The 20,287-nt window shown below is 38.4% G+C and overlaps 1 protein-coding gene and 1 non-coding gene across 2 annotated transcripts; both read left to right on the plus strand.

Moving 5' to 3' along the window:
* The first annotated feature begins 228 nt into the window (after nucleotides 1–228).
* LOC148565269 (small nucleolar RNA R71) lies at nucleotides 229–335 on the plus strand. Its single transcript, XR_015884585.1, has one exon. It is a non-coding gene; the product is annotated as a small nucleolar RNA R71 (small nucleolar RNA).
* Nucleotides 336–17,100: 16,765 nt separating this feature from the next.
* LOC110272230 (WRKY transcription factor SUSIBA2-like) lies at nucleotides 17,101–19,681 on the plus strand. Its single transcript, XM_021124168.2, has 3 exons — nucleotides 17,101–17,446; nucleotides 17,543–17,593; nucleotides 19,422–19,681. The coding sequence occupies exons 1-3, from the start codon at nucleotides 17,101–17,103 to the stop codon at nucleotides 19,679–19,681; spliced, it is 657 nt and encodes a 218-aa protein (XP_020979827.1).
* The last annotated feature ends 606 nt before the right edge of the window (nucleotides 19,682–20,287 follow it).

The raw sequence follows: 20,287 nt of genomic DNA on the forward strand, positions 1-20,287 counted from the left end.
TTGTTTTGGGCCAACAGAGCATCTACATTGTTTAGCTCCATTACTCCTCTTGTGTTCCCTCTTTCGGAAGCATAGAAGTAGTCGTTCTCTGCTACTGTTTCAATAACATCTATGGCTTCCTCAATAGTCTTCTTCTTGTTCAAAGATCCTCCGGATGAATGGTCTACGGCCTTCTTTGACTCATAAGAGAGCCCTTCATAGAAAATGTGCAGCTGCACCCATTCGTTGAACATATCTGGTGGGCACCTTCTTGTTAGGTCTTTAAACCTCTCCCATGCTTCATATAGAGTCTCACCATCTTGTTGCCTGAAAGTTTGGACCTCAGCTCTCAGCCTATTGATTCGTTGAGAAGGGTAAAATCTTGCTAAGAATTTGTTCACCACGTCTTCCCAAGTTGTCAAGCTTTCCCTTGGGAAAGATTCCAACCATTTGGCTGCTTTGTCCCTAAGTGAGAATGGAAACAAGAGCAGTCTATAGGTGTCAGGATGAACACCATTAGACTTCACTGTGTCACATATTCTCAGGAAGGTGGTCAAATATTGATTGGGGTCTTCTTGAACACCTCCTCCAAACGAACAGTTGTTCTGAACAAGGGTGATGAGCTGTGGTTTAAGTTCAAAGTTGTTGGCATGGATTGTTGGCTTTTGGATGCTACTTCCACAATTGCCTGGGTTTGGATTGATGTAAGAGCCCAAAACTCTTTTATCCTCCCCAGCATGATTTGCTCTACCTCCTCCCCCATGGTTGTGATCCTCTTCTTCATGGTGGTTTTCCATGTTGTCTTCCATCTTTGGTTCAAAGAATTCCTCTTCTTCCTCAGCACCAACCACTTTCTTTCCTCTTGCCTCCCTCCTTAATCTAAGGAAGGCCCTCTTAGGTTCAGAATCGAAGGAAGTTGAAGCCCCGCTTTTTCTCCCTGTCATACAACCATCAAGTGTAAGCAAGAAAAGATAGGTGCAGAGAGTATTTTTTGTCAGAATTACTGTTAGTTGTGGGTGATGCAATATATCAAACAGTTAGTGGGTTAGCAAACAGAATTGAAAATAACAAAGAAAAACAAAAGAGAAGAGGGGGAAGGGAAGAAGTTTAACTAAAACAGAAAGTAAATCACTCAAACAAAAAATAAAATTCACAAAGTAAAAATGCTCAATCTAGTGATCTTCCAATTTAATCATTGTTGATGCACAATCAATCCCCGGCAACGGCGCCATAAACTTGACGCAGGTGGAAACTGTCTCTCAACAAATTTCCTTCGGCAAGTGTACCGAATTTTTCGTCAAGTAAAAACTCACAATAGAGTGAGGTCGAATCCCACAGAGATTGATTGATCAAGCAACTTTAATTAGAAGAATGTTCTAGTTGAGCGAATCCAGAATTTGGGATGAGAGTTGCAGAAAATAAAATGGCATGAATGTAAATAACATAAAAGTAAATGCTAGAATTAAAGGACTGGAAGTAAATGACTGAAAATAAATTGCAGAATTGTAAATAGGAATGGGGAATTTGCTTATAAAAGTAAATGGCAGAAATTAAAGAGAATGGGTAAGATTAGAGATGGGGAGATCATTGGGCTTAGGAGATGTTGCAATTCTCCGGATCAAGTTCATTTTCATCTCTTCCTCAATCAATGCACTCATTGATCTCCTTGGCAATCTTAATTGATTGAATTACAATTTCTTGCAATTCAATCTCTCAAATCTTGATCAATAGCCAATTCCTTGGTCAATTGCTCATGAGAAGAGATGAAGTATGGTCACTGATTATACCACATGCATTTCCCAAATCAAGTATTGAGAGGGTTATAGTCACATACCCATCCAAACCCAATTTGGTCCAGCATGAGAAAGCATTTCTAGCTTGATCTCTTCATTCCTCTTTCAAGGTTCAGAAGAGATCCAAGTTTGAATAGCTTCTTTTCCAAGATAACTACTCAATTGGATGAAGATCAAAAGCTTTCAAGTAAAATCAAGAGAAAAGATAGAAGAAGAATAATGAAAATTAGTATTGATCCATCAAATTACAACAGAGCTCCCTAACCCAATGAAAGGGGTTTAGTTGTTCATAGCTCTAGAAAATGAAAACAAAGATGGAGAATACATCATAGAACTAGAAATTGCATAGAAAGTAAAATACAGAGAGTAGTTCCCTTTTTTCCCTCTTTTTTTACTTTTTCAACAATTCAAAGCTACTCCTCTATATACTACTTCTCTCAGCTTCTAGTTGGCTCTTCAAGTCTTGGGCCTTTGAATCTTGAGTTTGAAGTAGTTCTCTTCTTCATTTGGGCTTGGCTTTACTTGCAGAGAGAAAATGTGAAGTGGGCAGAGACCTTAGCTCAGGACGTTAGGGGTGTTAACGTTTAGTGAAAATATAAGTTCGAGAACGTTAGCGACAATCAACTTTCTCACTAACGTTACTAAGTAAAAGCCACGTTAACTTCAACGTTAGTGGCATAAACGTTGCCACTAACGTTGCCTCTAAGTCCTTCCCACACGTTATTGAGACTTAACATTTCCAATAACTTTGAAAAGTCCCCTTTGTTCCCACATTAGAGCCCACGTTAACTTAGTTAACGTGGCTCTTTAACGTGGGCTTGCCATCCTTCGAGAACATTAGTGACAATCAACATTGTCACTAACGTTCCAAGGTGCCCCTATGCCTCACGTTAGAGTCCACGTTAACTAGGTTAACGTGGTTTCTAATGTGGCCATGCTTAGCCATCCCCAACGTTAGTGACAATGTTGAATGTCACTAACGTTGGCCATTCTTTCACTCATCAACGTTAGCTTCCACGTTAACTAAGTTAAGGTGGAAGTTAATGTGGCTCCTTGGGGGGTTGTGTGGTTGCTTCCAACGTTAGTGACAATGTTGGGTGTCACTAACGTTGTCGACCATGCTTGCTTCTTACGTTAGCTCCGACGTTAACCAAGTTATCGTGGGAGTTAACGTGGTATGTTTCTCCTTAGGCCAACGTTAGTGACAATGTTGAATGTCACTAACGTTGGCGTTTCTCCCCCTTTCTAACGTTAGAGGCCACGTTAACTAAGTTAACGTGGACTCTAACGTGGCCACTTATGAGCATTTGCCAACGTTAGTGACAATGTTAAGTGTCACTAACGTTGGCTCAACTTCCATTCTCCACGTTAGAGTTCACGATAACTTAGTTAACGTGACTCTAGGACATATGCCTATGGTGTTTATGTACTGGGATATGCTTGGACAAGTAGGTTCTAAGGAGTATTTTAAAACTTGGCAACTTAGATCAACTGATTTGGGATTGTCAACTGAAAGTCCACAATAAAGAGCAACCTAGCTACAAAACATTTAGTGATCCAAAGAGATGCTGGGCATCAATGATCCTAGGAAGAAAGAAGTGAGCCATGTGTCTATGGTGAAAAAAATGTTGAGTGAAAAGAAGCCAAAGGCCATTGCAACATTTGACACCAAGTCTTTAATAAATAATAAGCTCTGAAATACAAAAGAAAGAAGAAAAAGCTAACAAGGGAATCAAGCAAAAGGGTAAGGAATCATAGCAGCAACCTTGGTGAACCCTTAAGGAAGCATAGTTATTTTGACAACAAGTAATAAATGAGCTATTTTTGATCTGCATAAAACCCCATAAACAAAATTCCACTATTTGCATAATAAGGACATGCATGCCTATCTATTTCATTCTATCTTCTCTTATGTTTAAGTGCTTGCTTGGGGACAAGCAAGTTTTAAGTTTGGTGTTGTGATGACAAGTCATTTTAGCCTAGTTTCACTAGCCTTTTTCTTAGTTTTTATTAGGTTTTATGCACTTTCTTGCATTCTAAGTAAGTAATTTGGGATGAAAATGCATAACTTCTTTGAATCAAACAACCACCTATTATTTGATGCTAAATCATGAGGTTGAAGCCAAATTTAATTGATTTTTAATGATTTATAAACCTTGTGAATTTTGTGATACTTTGATTTGTTGTTTTGATTACTTGTAGGTGAAGAAAGAAAAAAAAGAAGAAAAGCGTGGCTCAAGAAGCATGCCCAAAGGAAGAGAAAGCGTGCCAAAAGGAAAGAAAAAGCGTGGCCAACATCAAGGAAGAATGGAAGCTAAGTTGGGAAAGTGAACCGAGCTTCACAAGGAACCAAAAAGGAAGCAAGGCACAAAAGCTAAGTTAACTTAGTCAACTGAGCATCCAAGAAAGCAAGGAATTGGTGCAAAGCTAAGTTAACTAAGTTAACTTTATCGGGGACCTCTTCAAATTAATTCAAGATGAAATTCTATGAGTGAAGCTACCAAGATTCGAACCAAGGACCAAGGAGAAGGCAAGGAACGTTCCTCACAAAAGAATTCAAAAAGAAATAGCCAAATTGCATCCTCCATGGTTCGAACTTGGAACCACACGCTACTCCTTGCAAGGGAATTTGAGAATAAATAGCTAGAATGCTTCCTCCAGGACTTGAACTTGGGTATTCTTTGAAACATAAGGAAGGAGTGCCACCAAGCTTTCAAGGAAATACAAGGAAAATAGCTTTATTGCTTCCTCCAAGTTTCGAACTTGGGTATTCTTTGAAACATAAGGAAGGAGTGCCACCAAGCTTGCAAGGAAATACAAGGAAAATAGCTTTATTGCTTCCTCCAAGTTTCGAACTTGGGTATTCTTGGAAACATAAGGAGGAGTGCCCACTCAACCAAGGAAATTAGTTCCAAAGGTGTCCTCCACTTGCTCCCACCAGGATTTGAACATGGGACCTTGAGGCCAAGGGCAAGACGCTACAAGGAAAGCTCAGTTGGATTTTCCAACTGAGCATTGCTTCTCCCATTCTTCCCCACACTTTGGCGCACAAGTTTGCACACCAAGGGAGCTGTGACACACATTTTGGCGCACCAAGGAGGAAGTCTTGCGCATCATGACACGGTCTAAAGCTAAGTTGGATTTTCCAACTTAGCTCTAAGTCAATTGGCACTCAAACAAGGCTGGGCACACCACACTTGACACGGATGGAGCATGCTTGAAAGCTAAGTTGGATTTTCCAACTGAGCTTTCCCCTGGAGGTGCAATTTGGGCTAGAAATTGGATTAAAAATCCAATTTAATTCATTTCTTCACAAAATCAAAAGCCCACCCAAATTCCAAAATCCAAGAATAGAAAGTGTATAAATAGGAGTTAGTTTGATGTAATTAAAAAACCTTTTGACACTTGGAGATTTTACTTTGAATTTTCCTTTTAATTGTCATTTTCATTTTTGAGCTCTTTACTTTGAATTTCTGAGAACTTGGGAGGAGAATTGATCTCTCTTCTTCTTGGTTCTTGCTTGAGCACTCTTTTATTTTTCTTGCTTTGGATCTTGGGTGGAGAATTGAAGAACTTCTGTTTCCATCTCACCTTGAGATATCTTGTTTACTTCTTCTGCATAATTGAATTTCACTTTCTGTTTTACTACTTCATCTTCTCTTCAATTCTGCAATTTACTCTTCTTCACTTCTTTTGCAATTGTTCTTATTGGATCAAGGAAGGATTTGAGATCTAGACTTGTTATCTAGTCTCTTCCACCCTGAGATCTTCAACCACTTTTACTTTGCTGCAAATTAAGCATTGCTTTCTCTGCTTTTAAATTCTTCAAGTCATTTTACTTTTCTGTTAAGATCCACTTCACTGCACTCAGATTTTCTCTTTTATGTTTCATGCAATTTAGTTGTTCTTGTTTAAATTCTGCAATCCCAATTCCCAATTCCTTTTACAATTCAAGCAATTTACATTTCTTGCACTTTAAGTTTCAGCCATTTACATTACTTGCAATCTAAGTTTCTGCAATTTAATTTACTTGCACTTTAAGATTCAGCTCCTTTATTTTCCTGCTCTTTAGTTTACTGCAAATTTCCCCTTCCCCTTTACTTTCCATGCAATTTAGCTTCTGCAAATCACAAATCACACAACCAATACTTGATTCGCTTGACTAAATCAACCACTAAACTAAAATTGCTCAATCCTTCAATCCCTGTGGGATCGACCTCACTCATGTGAGTTATTATTACTTGATGCGACCCGGTACACTTGCCGGTGGGTTTTGTGTTGGATGGTTTTCCACAAATCAAGTTTTTGGCACCGTTGCCGGGGATTGATTAGATTGACAATGATTAAGTGAAGTGGAGATCTAGATCAAGCACTTTTTATTTTTCTGTTTTTGACTAACACACTAACTGTTTGAATTTTTGCTTAAGCCAATTAACATTTCACTTCAGCCATGGATTGAAGTGTTGTTGCTTTCTGGTGTTATGATTTTTATGCTTTGGTTGTATGTCAGGTACAAGGAGAATTACACCCACTTTTTGTGAACAAGACGAAAGAACCCTCAGAAGGTTAAGAAGAGCTGAAAGAGGGAAAAATATTATTGGAGAAGAGGAGTCAGAAGAAGAATTCCAAGATATGGAGGAACACTTAACAAACCCACCAAATGGGGCTGAAGGAGCAGCCAATAACAACAATAATCCACCACAGAAAAGAGTTTTAGCTTCCTACACAAGTGCAGATCCTAGACATTGTGGGAGTAGTATTCTTACCCCAAATGTTAATGCAAATAATTTTGAACTAAAGCCACAACTCATCACCTTGGTTCAAAACAATTGTTCTTATGGAGGAGGACCACTTGAAGATCCTAACCAACACTTATCCACCTTCTTGAGGATTTGTGACACTGTCAAAACCAATGGCGTGCACCCTGACAGTTACAAGCTACTGCTATTTCCATTTTCTCTCAGAGACAAAGCCACTCAATGGTTGGAATCCTTCCCAAGAGGCAGCATCAACAATTGGGATGATCTAGTAACCAAGTTCCTTGCCAAGTTTTACCCACCTCAAAGAGTTATTAGATTGAAGACTGAAGTGCAAACATTCACACAAATGGATGATGAACCCTTGTATGAGGCATGGGAACGATACAAAGCTCTAATCAGGAAGTGTCCACCAGGAATGTTCAGTGAGTGGGACAGATTGCAGAATTTCTATGAAGGCTTGATACTGAAATCTCAAGAGGCTTTGGATTATTCAGCAGGAGGTTCTTTACAATTGATGAAAACAGCAGAGGAAGCTCAAAATCTCATTGATATGGTGGCCAACAATCAATATTTCTTTGCTCACCAAAGGCAACGCCAACCATCACAAAGGAAAGGAGTGATGGAGTTGGAAGGAGCGGACTCAATCTTGGCTCAAAACAAAATGATGCAGCAGCAAATTCAACAACAATTTGAGCAAATGGCCAAGAGGATTGATAGCCTCCAAGTTGCAGCAGTTAATACAAGCCAACCATCATCTACATGGGGACAAAATGAAGAGACTCAAGAGGAGCAACAGCAAGAGCAAGTCCAGTACATGCACAATCAAAATTCTGGGCCAAATGAAGTCTTTGGTGACACCTACAACCCTTCTTGGAAGAACCACCCAAACCTTAGGTGGGGAGACAATCACAACCAAAATCAACAACCATGGCAGAGAAACTCAAATCAAAACACTTCAAGAAACAACCAAAACTCTTACAGAAAATCCCAAAACAACTATCCCAACTCCAACCATTACCCATCCAATAACCAAACCTCAAATCAGAACACTTACCCTCAACCCTCAACACCCCACAATCAACCAATCTCACAAGAATCCCAAAGGATTAACAACTTGGAGCTCCTAATGGAAAAAATGATGAAAACTCAAGAGATGACAGTGAGGAACCAAGAAGCCTCCATGAAAAATATGGAACGGCAAATTGGACAACTCTCCAAGCAGATCACCATTGAAAGGTCATCAAACTCACTACCAAGTGACACCATTCCCAATCCAAAAGAGGAGTGCAAGGCAATACAACTGAGGAGTGGAAAAGTCCTGGTGAAAAATGAAGAAGCAACCAAGAAGTCAAAGGAAAGTGACAAGAAACAAGCTGAAGAAGAGAAAGTCAATGACAAGGAGGAGACAGCAAACAAGCCAACTCAGAATCAAGTTCAAGAAAGAGAAGATCAGCCACAAAAATCAAGAAAGGGAAAGGAAGTAATTGAAGAGCCAACTAAGGACCAAAGGCAGGGAATGAACTTCACTCCACCCTTGCCATATCCTCAAAGGCTCAACAAGGAGACTAAGGATCAACACTTTCCAAAATTTCTTAAAATTTTCAAGAAGTTAGAGATCAATATTCCCTTAGCTGAAGCACTTGAGCAAATGCCCCTGTACGCAAAGTTCTTGAAGGAACTTATCAACAAGAAGAGGAGTTGGCAAGTTAATGAAACCGTACTGCTCACTGAGGAATGCAGAGCACTAATCCAGAAGGGACTTCCTCCCAAACTCGAGGACCCTGGGAGTTTCTTTCTACCCTGCGCCATTGGTAGTATGACCATCAAGAAGGCGATGTGTGACTTGGGAGCTAATATCAATCTAATGCCTGCCTCCCTAGTGAAAAAGCTAGGCATAAAAGAGGTGAAACCAGTGCAGATGTCTCTAGAATTGGTGGACAAATTAGTGATATGCCCCACGGGTATAATTGAGAACCTTCTAGTCAAGGTAGACAGATTCATCTTCCCTACAGATTTTGTGATCCTGGATTCGAATCAGGATGAGGGCGACTCCATTATACTGGGAAGACCGTTCTTGGCCACTGCTAGGGCCATCATAGACATAGAGCAAGGAGAATTAACCCTCAGGATGCATAATGAAAGTATCACTCTGAGTGTACTACCAGAAACACAAAGTAGTAATGAAAAGAAGGATGGTACAGAAACAGACAAGGAGAATCTGCAATGGAGGGAGGAAATCAACAAGACAAACAACAACTGCCCTCCCAAGCAAGAGATAGATGATACAGCAGGCCAAAAAGAGAAAGAGACTGTGCAAAGTAATGAAGAAGCTCAAGGGAACATTGTAGTATTGGCAACTAAGAAAAGGAATTTCAAAAGGGAGCCTGTTTTCAAAGAAGAAGAATTAACAAAAGGAAGGAAGAAAAACAAAAACAGAATCAAAAAGGGGTGGAAGAACAAAAAAATGCCAACAGAAGGGCTCTCCAAAGGTGACAAAGTGCAATTAGTCTATCAACAACTGGGAACAGACTAACAGACTAACGACTACTATACTGTGAGCAAAATATTATCACTAGAACATGCTGAGATAGAGCACCAAGGAACAAAGAAGAAGCTCACGATCAGAGGGGACAAGTTGAGGCACTACAGTCATCAACCGCCAGAAAAGAGGGAGTCAATGTCAAGCTAATGACAATAAAAGAGCGCTTGTTGGGAGGCAACCCAACCTGAGGTAGTTTCTTTCCATAGTTATTTCAATAAAGAGGTTAATTAGCCTTATCTACATTGCAAAAAGCTATGTTTGGTGTTGCACACCAAAACAATATAAGGGAGAATGAAGGATTCTAAGTTTGGTGTTCCACCAAAATCTCATCATAAAACATATTCTCACCCCCTATATAATGCTAGCTTTGAGCATTTAGATAAACTAATTAACTATTTTGCTATTTCAAAATCATTAGTTTATTTTTTGTGAAAAAAAGAAAAAGAGTTCACATACAATTTGTTGCATGAGAAATATTGGCAAGTGAGTTTGGTGTTCACACACCAAAATAAGTTCGAGAACCCACGCACAAGTTTTGCAGATTTACCAACACCTGAAGGGGTTGAACAGCAAGCAACAATTGAGGAGCAGGCAAAAAAAAAATAGCCAACAACTTAAAAGAACACCTGAATTACAACTCAAAAGGAGCAAATAAGAAAGAAGAATGGAAAATTGCAACTCCACAGGTTGTACCTATTCTTGATCCTTGTTATTATGTAATGAATTAATTCAGAGAATCCTTTATGCCTGGCTGGAATGATTATTTAGTTGCAAGTGGAAGTACATGTTAAAGAAAGCTATCTGCATAATTTTTGCTTGAAGGTCATCTGCATAATAATTGTCATCACTCATTAACTAGAATACCTTGTCTTGTCTCCCTTGCTGTTTGAATAAAAGAAAAGATGTTTGATTTAGAATAGTCATTGTTCAACGTTGCAAAAGTTAGAATGAAGATTTGTGGTGGTGTGTGTTTGATTCAACTATTAGCTCATAGAATAAATGTTGCAGAATGACTTGTTTCTTAAAGCTTAAGCTAGTTTGCTGCTATGATCCTTCAATTAATGAAAGTCCCTTGAAAATAAACCAAAACAGAAAGAAAAAGAAAGAAGAAAAGCCAAAAGTTGGCAAAGAAACAAACAATAAGGCTAGACACCAATAGCTTGGACCCTAGGACATATGCCTATGGTGTTTATGTACTGGGATATGCTTGGACAAGTAGGTTCTAAGGAGTATTTTAAAACTTGGCAACTTAGATCAACTGATTTGGGATTGTCAACTGAAAGTCCACAATAAAGAGCAACCTAGCTACAAAACATTTAGTGATCCAAAGAGATGCTGGGCATCAATGATCCTAGGAAGAAAGAAGTGAGCCATGTGTCTGTGGTGAAAAAAATGTTGAGTGAAAAGAAGCCAAAGGCCATTGCAACATTTGACACCAAGTCTTTAATAAATAATAAGCTCTGAAATACAAAAGAAAGAAGAAAAAGCTAACAAGGGAATCAAGCAAAAGGGTAAGGAATCATAGCAGCAACCTTGGTGAACCCTTAAGGAAGCATAGTTATTTTGACAGCAAGTAATAAATGAGCTATTTTTGATCTGCATAAAACCCCATAAACAAAATTCCACTATTTGCATAATAAGGACATGCATGCCTATCTATTTCATTCTATCTTCTCTTATGTTTAAGTGCTTGCTTGGGGACAAGCAAGTTTTAAGTTTGGTGTTGTGATGACAAGTCATCTTAGCCTAGTTTCACTAGCCTTTTTCTTAGTTTTTATTAGGTTTTATGCACTTTCTTGCATTCTAAGTAAGTAATTTGGGATGAAAATGCATAACTTCTTTGAATCAAACAACCACCTATTATTTGATGCTAAATCATGAGGTTGAAGCCAAATTTAATTGATTTTTAATGATTTATAAACCTTGTGAATTTTGTGATACTTTGATTTGTTGTTTTGATTACTTGTAGGTGAAGAAAGAAAAAAAAGAAGAAAAGCGTGGCTCAAGAAGCATGCCCAAAGGAAGAGAAAGCGTGCCAAAAGGAAAGAAAAAGCGTGGCCAACATCAAGGAAGAATGGAAGCTAAGTTGGGAAAGTGAACCGAGCTTCACAAGGAACCAAAAAGGAAGCAAGGCACAAAAGCTAAGTTAACTTAGTCAACTGAGCATCCAAGAAAGCAAGGAATTGGTGCAAAGCTAAGTTAACTAAGTTAACTTTATCGGGGACCTCTTCAAATTAATTCAAGATGAAATTCTATGAGTGAAGCCACCAAGATTCGAACCAAGGACCAAGGAGAAGCCAAGGAACGTTCCTCACAAAAGAATTCAAGAAGAAATAGCCAAATTGCATCCTCCATGGTTCGAACTTGGAACCACACGCTACTCCTTGCAAGGGAATTTGAGAATAAATAGCTAGAATGCTTCCTCCAGGACTTGAACTTGGGTATTCTTTGAAACATAAGGAAGGAGTGCCACCAAGCTTGCAAGGAAATACAAGGAAAATAGCTTTATTGCTTCCTCCAAGTTTCGAACTTGGGTATTCTTTGAAACATAAGGAAGGAGTGCCACCAAGCTTGCAAGGAAATACAAGGAAAATAGCTTTATTGCTTCCTCCAAGTTTCGAACTTGGGTATTCTTGGAAACATAAGGAGGAGTGCCCACTCAACCAAGGAAATTAGCTCCAAAGGTGTCCTCCACTTGCTCCCACCAGGATTTGAACATGGGACCTTGAGGCCAAGGGCAAGACGCTACAAGGAAAGCTCAGTTGGATTTTCCAACTGAGCATTGCTTCTCCCATTCTTCCCCACACTTTGGCGCACAAGTTTGCACACCAAGGGAGCTGTGACACACATTTTGGCGCACCGAGGAGGAAGTCTTGCGCATCATGACACGGTCTAAAGCTAAGTTGGATTTTCCAACTTAGCTCTAAGGCAATTGGCACTCAAACAAGGCTGGGCACACCACACTTGACACGGATGGAGCATGCTTGAAAGCTAAGTTGGATTTTCCAACTGAGCTTTCCCCTGGAGGTGCAATTTGGGCTAGAAATTGGATTAAAAATCCAATTTAATTCATTTCTTCACAAAATCAAAAGCCCACCCAAATTCCAAAATCCAAGAATAGAAAGTGTATAAATAGGAGTTAGTTTGATGTAATTAAAAAACCTTTTGACACTTGGAGATTTTACTTTGAATTTTCCTTTTAATTGTCATTTTCATTTTTGAGCTCTTTACTTTGAATTACTGAGAACTTGTGAGGAGAATTGATCTCTCTTCTTCTTGGTCTTGCTTGAGCACTCTTTTATTTTTCTTGCTTTGGATCTTGGGTGGAGAATTGAAGAACTTCTGTTTCCATCTCACCTTGAGATCTCTTGTTTACTTCTTCTGCATAATTGAATTTCACTTTCTGTTTTAATGCTTCATCTTCTCTTCAATTCTGCAATTTACTCTTCTTCACTTCTTTTGCAATTGTTCTTATTGGATCAAGGAAGGATTTGAGATCTAGACTTGTTATCTAGTCTCTTCCACCCTGAGATCTTCAACCACTTTTACTTTGCTGCAAATTAAGCACTGCTTTCTCTGCTTTTAAATTCTTCAAGTCATTTTACTTTTCTGTTAAGATCCACTTCACTGCACTCAGATTTTCTCTTTTATGTTTAATGCAATTTAGTTGTTCTTGTTTAAATTCTGCAATCCCAATTCCCAATTCCTTTTACAATTCAAGCAATTTACATTTCTTGCACTTTAAGTTTCAGCCATTTACATTACTTGCAATCTACGTTTCTGCAATTTAATTTACTTGCACTTTAAGATTCAGCTCCTTTATTTTCCTGCCCTTTAGTTTACTGCAAATTTCCCCTTCCCCTTTACTTTCCATGCAATTTAGCTTCTGCAAATCACAAATCACACAACCAATACTTGATTCACTTGACTAAATCAACCACTAAACTAAAATTGCTCAATCCTTCAATCCCTGTGGGATCGACCTCACTCATGTGAGTTATTATTACTTGATGCGACCCGGTACACTTGCCGGTGGGTTTTGTGTTGGATCGTTTTCCACACATCAGGAGGGTTGATGAGAAAGGAAGTCATAGAGAGCACAACCAAGGATTCGCACCAAGGGGTCGAGAGTTTAAGGAGAGAGGATACGTACAACACTTTCCCCAAAGACAGACTAACTTTGCGACGAGTGAGGAGTACCAAAGGAATGGTAAGGGAAAACGGGCAGCGGCTGCTTCTGATGTTTCGAGCTGTTAGAGATGTGGGAGTCATCACCCAAATAGGCCGTGCCAATTGGGGTTAGGTGTATGTTACAAGTGCGGGTTACCAGGGCATGTATCAAGAAATTTCCAACAAGGAGAGAGTCAGGATGCGGGCCGATTGCGACAGTAAGATTGAGGTAATTGCAATAATCAGGCTTAAAGGACAATGCGTGATTTTATAATACCGCCTGTACAGTAAAACTGGGAATGTCGAGTTTAATATTAGACTAAGGAGCAAACCGGATGGTCCGAGTAAGGATTTGCCTTAATACAAATGGATAAATGCCTGTGATGTAAACGATTTTTTTTATTGAGAATGATGTGTTGTGTTTGTTATGTAGTTGGTTGATTTCTGGATTTTTGGTGAAACAGATTGAACCTGTGACTTTTAGTTCCTTTGATTTAAATAGATAAGGAATGGTCCTAAATGAGGGATTTAGAAACATTGATTTGAAATGCCAGTCATGCTAAGTTGTGGTTGAGTACTTGAGAAAGTAAGTGATAGGGCTCGTACTAGACGAGAGATCAGAATAAAGCAGTAGAAGCTTGCGGAAGCAGTAACACATGATAGCTACGAATAGGAGCTGTGAAAGTTTACTATAATATCTTAAGTTTGAATACTGGAAGGGTTAAGTGGGTTACTGCAAGTAATGATCCCCAAATAGTTGGAATTGATTGCGGCTGCGAGCTTTGATGGTTCTAAAGCGGATGAAGAAATTATCATTGATGCATAATTGGATTTAGATGATGAGAGAGTGCAAGTTGTCGTGTTTGAGAGATGAGTACCACGATGTTTGGTCATAGTGACCTTGGAATTAGATTGAGATTTATAATGATTGGTTTTGAAAGACGAATGTGAAAGCCACTAAATTGAAATACTGATGCGGTACTGAGATTGGTTTGAGGGAGCCCGTGACGGGTGGTAAACTCCAATTTTTGGGGAGGTACTGTTGAAAATTTTTCCCCAAAAATTTGAAAGAGTGTTGGTTATGGTTTTGAGGATAATTTTTCATATGAGTAACTTTAACGAAAGAGATATGTCTCAAATGCTTTTATAGATTATTAAAGGAAAGCGGATTCTTATGATTTTTGTTAAATTGTTATTTCAAACTCGTTTGCTTTCTAGAAATGAAAGGGGTTTTTGATTGATGAGTCAGAGACTTTATAATAGCAAGTCATGTAGAAATTCGAGGGTTTGAGAATAAGGAAGTAAGTTTGGAGGTTATGCTTGGAGTTGAGCTGTGATTAGTGGTAATTGGCTTGGCAGAGAGAGAAGATAGTGATGGATGGAATTTTCGAGGGCGAAAATTTCTGTTAGGGGTGTAGAATGTAATACCCGGTCTAATCAAAATTAATTAAATAATAAGTTAAATAGGAGCGAATATGGTTGGAAGATTTGGCAATTGGAATTTGATAATTTAAATATGATATTTGGATTCAGTGATTTTTCCGAGTCGAAAAACATAGTTTTCTGCGTAAAAGCGCATAGTGGAATTTTGACCGGCAATACCGGCTGAGATCTGTCTGGTACTACAGCTGAGGAAATTGATTATGAGTAAATAAGATTAAGAAATGGGGAATTATAATTAGGGAAGGTAGAAATATCTAAAGTGCGATTTAGAGCGCTAATCTTAAAGGTTTTGGCCCAAAATTGGGCCAAAGGGCAAAAATAAGTGAACCGGGCCTAAGTGGGCCCAAGACCCAACATATATAAATATTAGTTATGAGCATTTCAGCTCATTTTACCCTAAAAAGAAGGGTTGGGGCGCTGAAATTGAGAAGAGAGAAGAGAAGAGAGAAAACCTAACTCTCTTTGATCTTCAAACCACCATAACTTGAGCTACGGAGCTCCGATTGACGAGCCGTTTGTGGCCACGTGTCGCTCTTCTCATCCTCTACAATTCTATCTAAGTTTTGTGGTGAGTGTTCCATTCATCTCTGCCCAGTTTTCGATATTCCCCACTGTTACACGTTTTTGGATAGCTAGTGTTGAAATCTTGTGATTTTGGGTGTTTAGGAATACTCCAACATGGATTCTAAGTGGGTTCTATCCCTACTTCATATGGGCTGAGGTAAGAAGTGCTCAAACCCTTGTGATTTGTCATTTTTATGAGCCCTAGGTTGATGTATGTATGTGATATTGGTTATGTTAGTGTATTTGGTGATGTTGGTGCACAATTGGGAGATTGGTATTGCTTGAGGAGCTTTGGTAAGGCTTGGAGCTAAGGTTGGTGAAGACTTCCAAAGAAGAGGCTCAATTGGTTTGGCTACAAGAGGTACGGTTTAAGTTTCATTTAAGTACCGTGTGTTGTGATGAGAATTCCTAGGCTAGATGCCCCTAGGATTAAGTTTGGATTGTGTAAATGGTTGGTGCTAATATGCATAGTTGATATGTAATGTGAATTAATGATTGGGTTGAGAATTGTGTGGCCTTGTATGCTTGGTGTATTGAGAATTTGATGTACAGGGGTAATGAGTATTGATTTGTGGTTTATGCATTTAAATTGTGAAAATTGGGCCGGAGGCCGTGAATTTTAGGCCGGAGGCCGGAAAGAGGTAAGAAAGGTAAGTCGATGTGTGTATTGTATGATGGCACAAGTGATTGGATGAATTTCAGATAATGAATATATGAATGATTAGGTTGGTTATTGAATAATAAGATTTGAGAAGTTGAAGTGTGGAATTTGGTAATTTTGGGTGAAATTATGTAGATGAGGTATGTTTGGTTCGGTTGAGATATATTATGTGATCATATATGTGATTATGATTATTGATGCCTTGATGGTATGATGATGCATTAGAGATATCACTACAAGAAAAAAGGCCTATGGCCACGCTTTTTTTTGCCACGCTTTAAAAGCGTGGCCAAAAGTGGTAAATGGCCACGCTTTTGTGAGGGTGGCGATTGAATAGAGATTCAGCCACGTTTTTTTCGCCACGCTTCAAAAGCGTGGCGAAAAGGGTCAATGGCCACACTTTTGTAAGGGTGGTAGTTGAATAAAGATACGGCCACGTTTTTTTCTGCCACGCTTCAAAAGCGTGGCCGTAGACAAAAACAGGGACGTTTTGAAAGCGTGGCAACAGGGTTTCACTACAGTAACATTTATAAAGCGTGGCCATATTCTGGTGCTCTTTTGCCACGCTTTTAAAGCGTGGCTATATCCTGATGCTCTTTTAGCACGCTTTAAAAGCGTGGCCAAAAAGTTTTTAAAAAAAAACCTAATAACCTGCCCCAAACCCAATAACCCCTGAATTCTAACCTAAAACTTTGCCAACAGATCCCCACCCTTCATCGAGACTCTCTAACTCTCAACTCTTACACCTTCACTCTCGTCGATCCAATTCACTGACCTCATGAATCCAAAATAGACACCACTCCCATTCCTTCCACCACGAAACCCAATTCCAAAGCTTTCTAATTCAATCTAACACCAGAAAATCAAATCTCCCCATACTAATAACAACTAACTAGCACCACGCAGAAACACAGTAAATCGCAGTAACCAATTATGAGGTCCGTGAACCTCAACACAAGTTTCCTGTTCCACCAAGGCAGCAGATCCAGATCCCCAACTTTTCATCTGTTCCACACACTCACTAAACTCCCCATTTCTTCAATTACCACAAAGAAGCCCCAAAAAGGGAATTGATTTTTTCCTTTTCCTTCGTTCTCGGTCTCCGTGGTGCTTACCAAAGAAGAAGTCCTCAAGGGCAAAGAAGAAAATAAAGAGAGCGAGAAACCCGCTTTCAATTTCAAGTCTTATATGGTCAATAGAGCGAGAAACTTTGACAACCTCCCCTCGCTGCGCCATTTTGAGGATTTGATGGTGACTCCCTTGGCGCTCACCGTCTATCACGGAGAGAGCGCCGGAGCTGTCACGGAGGGAGCGCCGGAGCTTCTCCCGAAAGAGAAGGATTCAGAAGGCGGCGAAGGTGGAAAGAAACAAGGACAACAAGGGAAGGCGTCAGAGGGAGAAGAACGAGCTAGCGAATCGCCTTGTGAAACTGAGTCGCAGCGCGGCGTGATGAAAAGTTCAGATAAACCTCCGAAGGGGTCAAATTCAGGAACCCTAGCTGCTGAATCACCTGTTGTGAACAATCGGAGTGATGGTACGGTTTGGTTTCAATGAGTATTTGCATTTTTTTTTAATCTTCAAAAATCTAAATGAGTGATTTCTTTGTGGTGAAATGGTGTGGTTGGGGTAGCAGAATTGCAGGGGAGCCCTGCTACGCCGAATATGGATGTCAAAGATGAAAGTAAGGTTAGAGCATTTCCATGATAACTTGTTACTATTTTTATTATATTTCTTAAATTGATATTTTAAGTATTGTTTTGCTGTGATCGTTTTAAATTTTGTGGGAATCTCACTCTTCGTGTTCATCTACTTGAAGTTGTAAACTATACTTGAACATATGTGATATGTGAGAAGGGCTGATTTTGGTTATGGTTAGAATTTTCTGAGCCGCCTGGTTTAGGGTTGTTCTTATCTTTCTTAATGTTGAGTGTATAGTCTGAGAACAGCACCGATAAATAGAATTATACTTTGCAAATTAGAAACTTGGATCTGGAATGATCGATAGGTCATTACGATTAACCAGTTGGTGTTTGGACTTATGGTATTTATTTCTAAGGCCTTCCGTTTTCATTTTTCTTTTAAAAATTTAAGTGGATGCCTATAAACTTCTTGTTAAGCATAATAAGGAATTTAAATTTGCCCTGCTAAATACTTGTTGATTGATCCCATACAAATGAGGAATGGAATTTAATAATGATGGTTTAAGAATGTAATACATGAAATTAGTTTTCTTGAATTCATGTTAGCATATTAGTATCTATGACTACGAGATGGTTCCATGGTGTACTGAACAATAGTCATTTGGTTGCTTTTCTTGCATTTAAATTAATCATTAGCAAATTATAGGTTCTCTACTTCTAACATAGATTTGGTTTCTTTTGCACTAAAAGTAGGTCATTTCATGCTCAGGAGATAGATGGACCTCAAATTTTATTTTTCAGATATATAAATCATTAAATTCTCTCTCTCTCTCTCTTTCTAAGTCTTCATAATCATCAAAGCTCTTAAAATCTCAAACACTTTCGCTGCTCTCCCCATTCTCTTCCTCTTCATTCTTTTCTCACTCAAGCTTAGATTTTCCAAGACAAAATAAAAATAATAGGAAAGAAAGAAAAAATGTATGCAGAAACTGGTCTTTTCTTCCCGTATTTGCAGAACTTCTCTCAAGAGCTTTAACAGCTTCGGGAGTATTGCATGAACCAGAAATCTATTGATTCAATGGTACCTATATAAATCTCTTATTAATGCTTTTACTTTGTTCAATTTTCTTCGGCACCGCTTGCTTCATCTGCATTTGACCTAATGAGCTCTTTTACTTGCTTGAACTAATTGAAATCTCAAAATTGAGTTGCTTGATTCATAATACTAAGTTTGATGAGAAGAAAATTGAGTTGATACTTATTTAATTTTTGTCAATTTATTTCTTTAACACCATTTTTTTTAATTATTATTTCATTTTGATCGTTCGCACCATCCCATTCAGAATGTTTTCATGGCTGGAGTTGGCTTTTATATGCTGGATCTGGAAAAAGTGTTACCAAAAAAAGGAAAAAAAAGAAGCATTGATGGAAAGTGTTATTAGTTGTGATACTTCCGTGTTCTGTGCAATTTCTTTCTTTCTTCTATTTTTAAATTTTAATTTTAATATTTTTTTGGTGATGAAGTGTGAACTCATAGTGGGGCTTGTCTTTTTGTGCCGCACCGAGGAAGGTTGATTGAAGGGGAAAAAAGATTAAAATTCTTTTATTATTATTATTCTCTTTTTTCTTTATGGCAATGATAAAGAAAAGGGTTAGAGAAAAAGGACTAGTTTATGCTAAACTTAATAGCTTCATCATGGCTTTGTCTCGCACTAAAATTTTATAGTTGGAGGAGAAAGGAGGCGATTATTATGCTAGTTTGCTTCTATTTCTCTGCACTACACAATTTTAAAATAATAAAGTCACTAATAAACAAATAAAAAAAGTACTGCTTCACTTGCAAACATGTTTCTTGTGGTTTTGTTGCAGGGGTTTCAATTTCTGATGGTTACAGTTGGCGGATGTATGGTCAGAAGCAAGTGAAGAGTCCCACAGGATCTCGAAGCTATTACAGGTGTACTCATTCAGAATGTTCTGCAAAGAAGATTGAATGCAATGATGATGTGGGTCGTGTAATAGATGTTGTTTATAAAAGTCAACACAGTCATGATCCCCCACATAAGCCCAATTCTACAAGGGAAAGTAAGTTAGTGTCTTCCGATGGCGCAAGTATGGACAGAAAATGGTGAAGGGGAATCCACATCCGAGGTGATTGCCTGTTTAGATCGTTTCCTTTCTAGTTTATTCTTAATGTTGATTACTTGATTTCATAAAGTTTCCTTATAATGTAAATATCTCTCAACAAATATGTAAGTTTTTATTAGATTTAATGGGTATTTAAAATAAAATAAAATAAAATAATCAGTTATATAGTGGCAAGCTACATCCATTTTTCTGGTAAAGCAGTCTGAAGAAATTAAAAAATGATATCTTAATCTATTGATTTAGGCTAATACTTTGTTGGACCTAATAAAAGCTCTTCTAACCTTTTATTAGCTTTTTTATGTTTACAAGTGGTAATAATACTAAAAAATGTTGTTCCAAGGCTATTTAGGTTAAAAACGTTCTATATGATAATATGCTGAAAGAAACTTGTGCTTAGTGTCAAATTAACAGGTTTGAGCAACTGGAACATTTATGCACTTACTCACTTTGATAGTTTTGGATTAGGTGATTGCTATGGTGCTTAAAAGGTAATGCCTAACTTGCCAAAACAAGTTAAAAATCAATATTTAATTTAAAAAGTATAAAAGTAAATAATTTCTAAATATTTAAAGTTTTCCATAAAAGGTAAG

Source organism: Arachis ipaensis, chromosome B5 (genome assembly GCF_059453495.1).
Source record: "Arachis ipaensis isolate K30076 ecotype BB chromosome B5, ASM5945349v1, whole genome shotgun sequence".
Taxonomy (NCBI): Eukaryota; Viridiplantae; Streptophyta; class Magnoliopsida; order Fabales; family Fabaceae; genus Arachis; species Arachis ipaensis.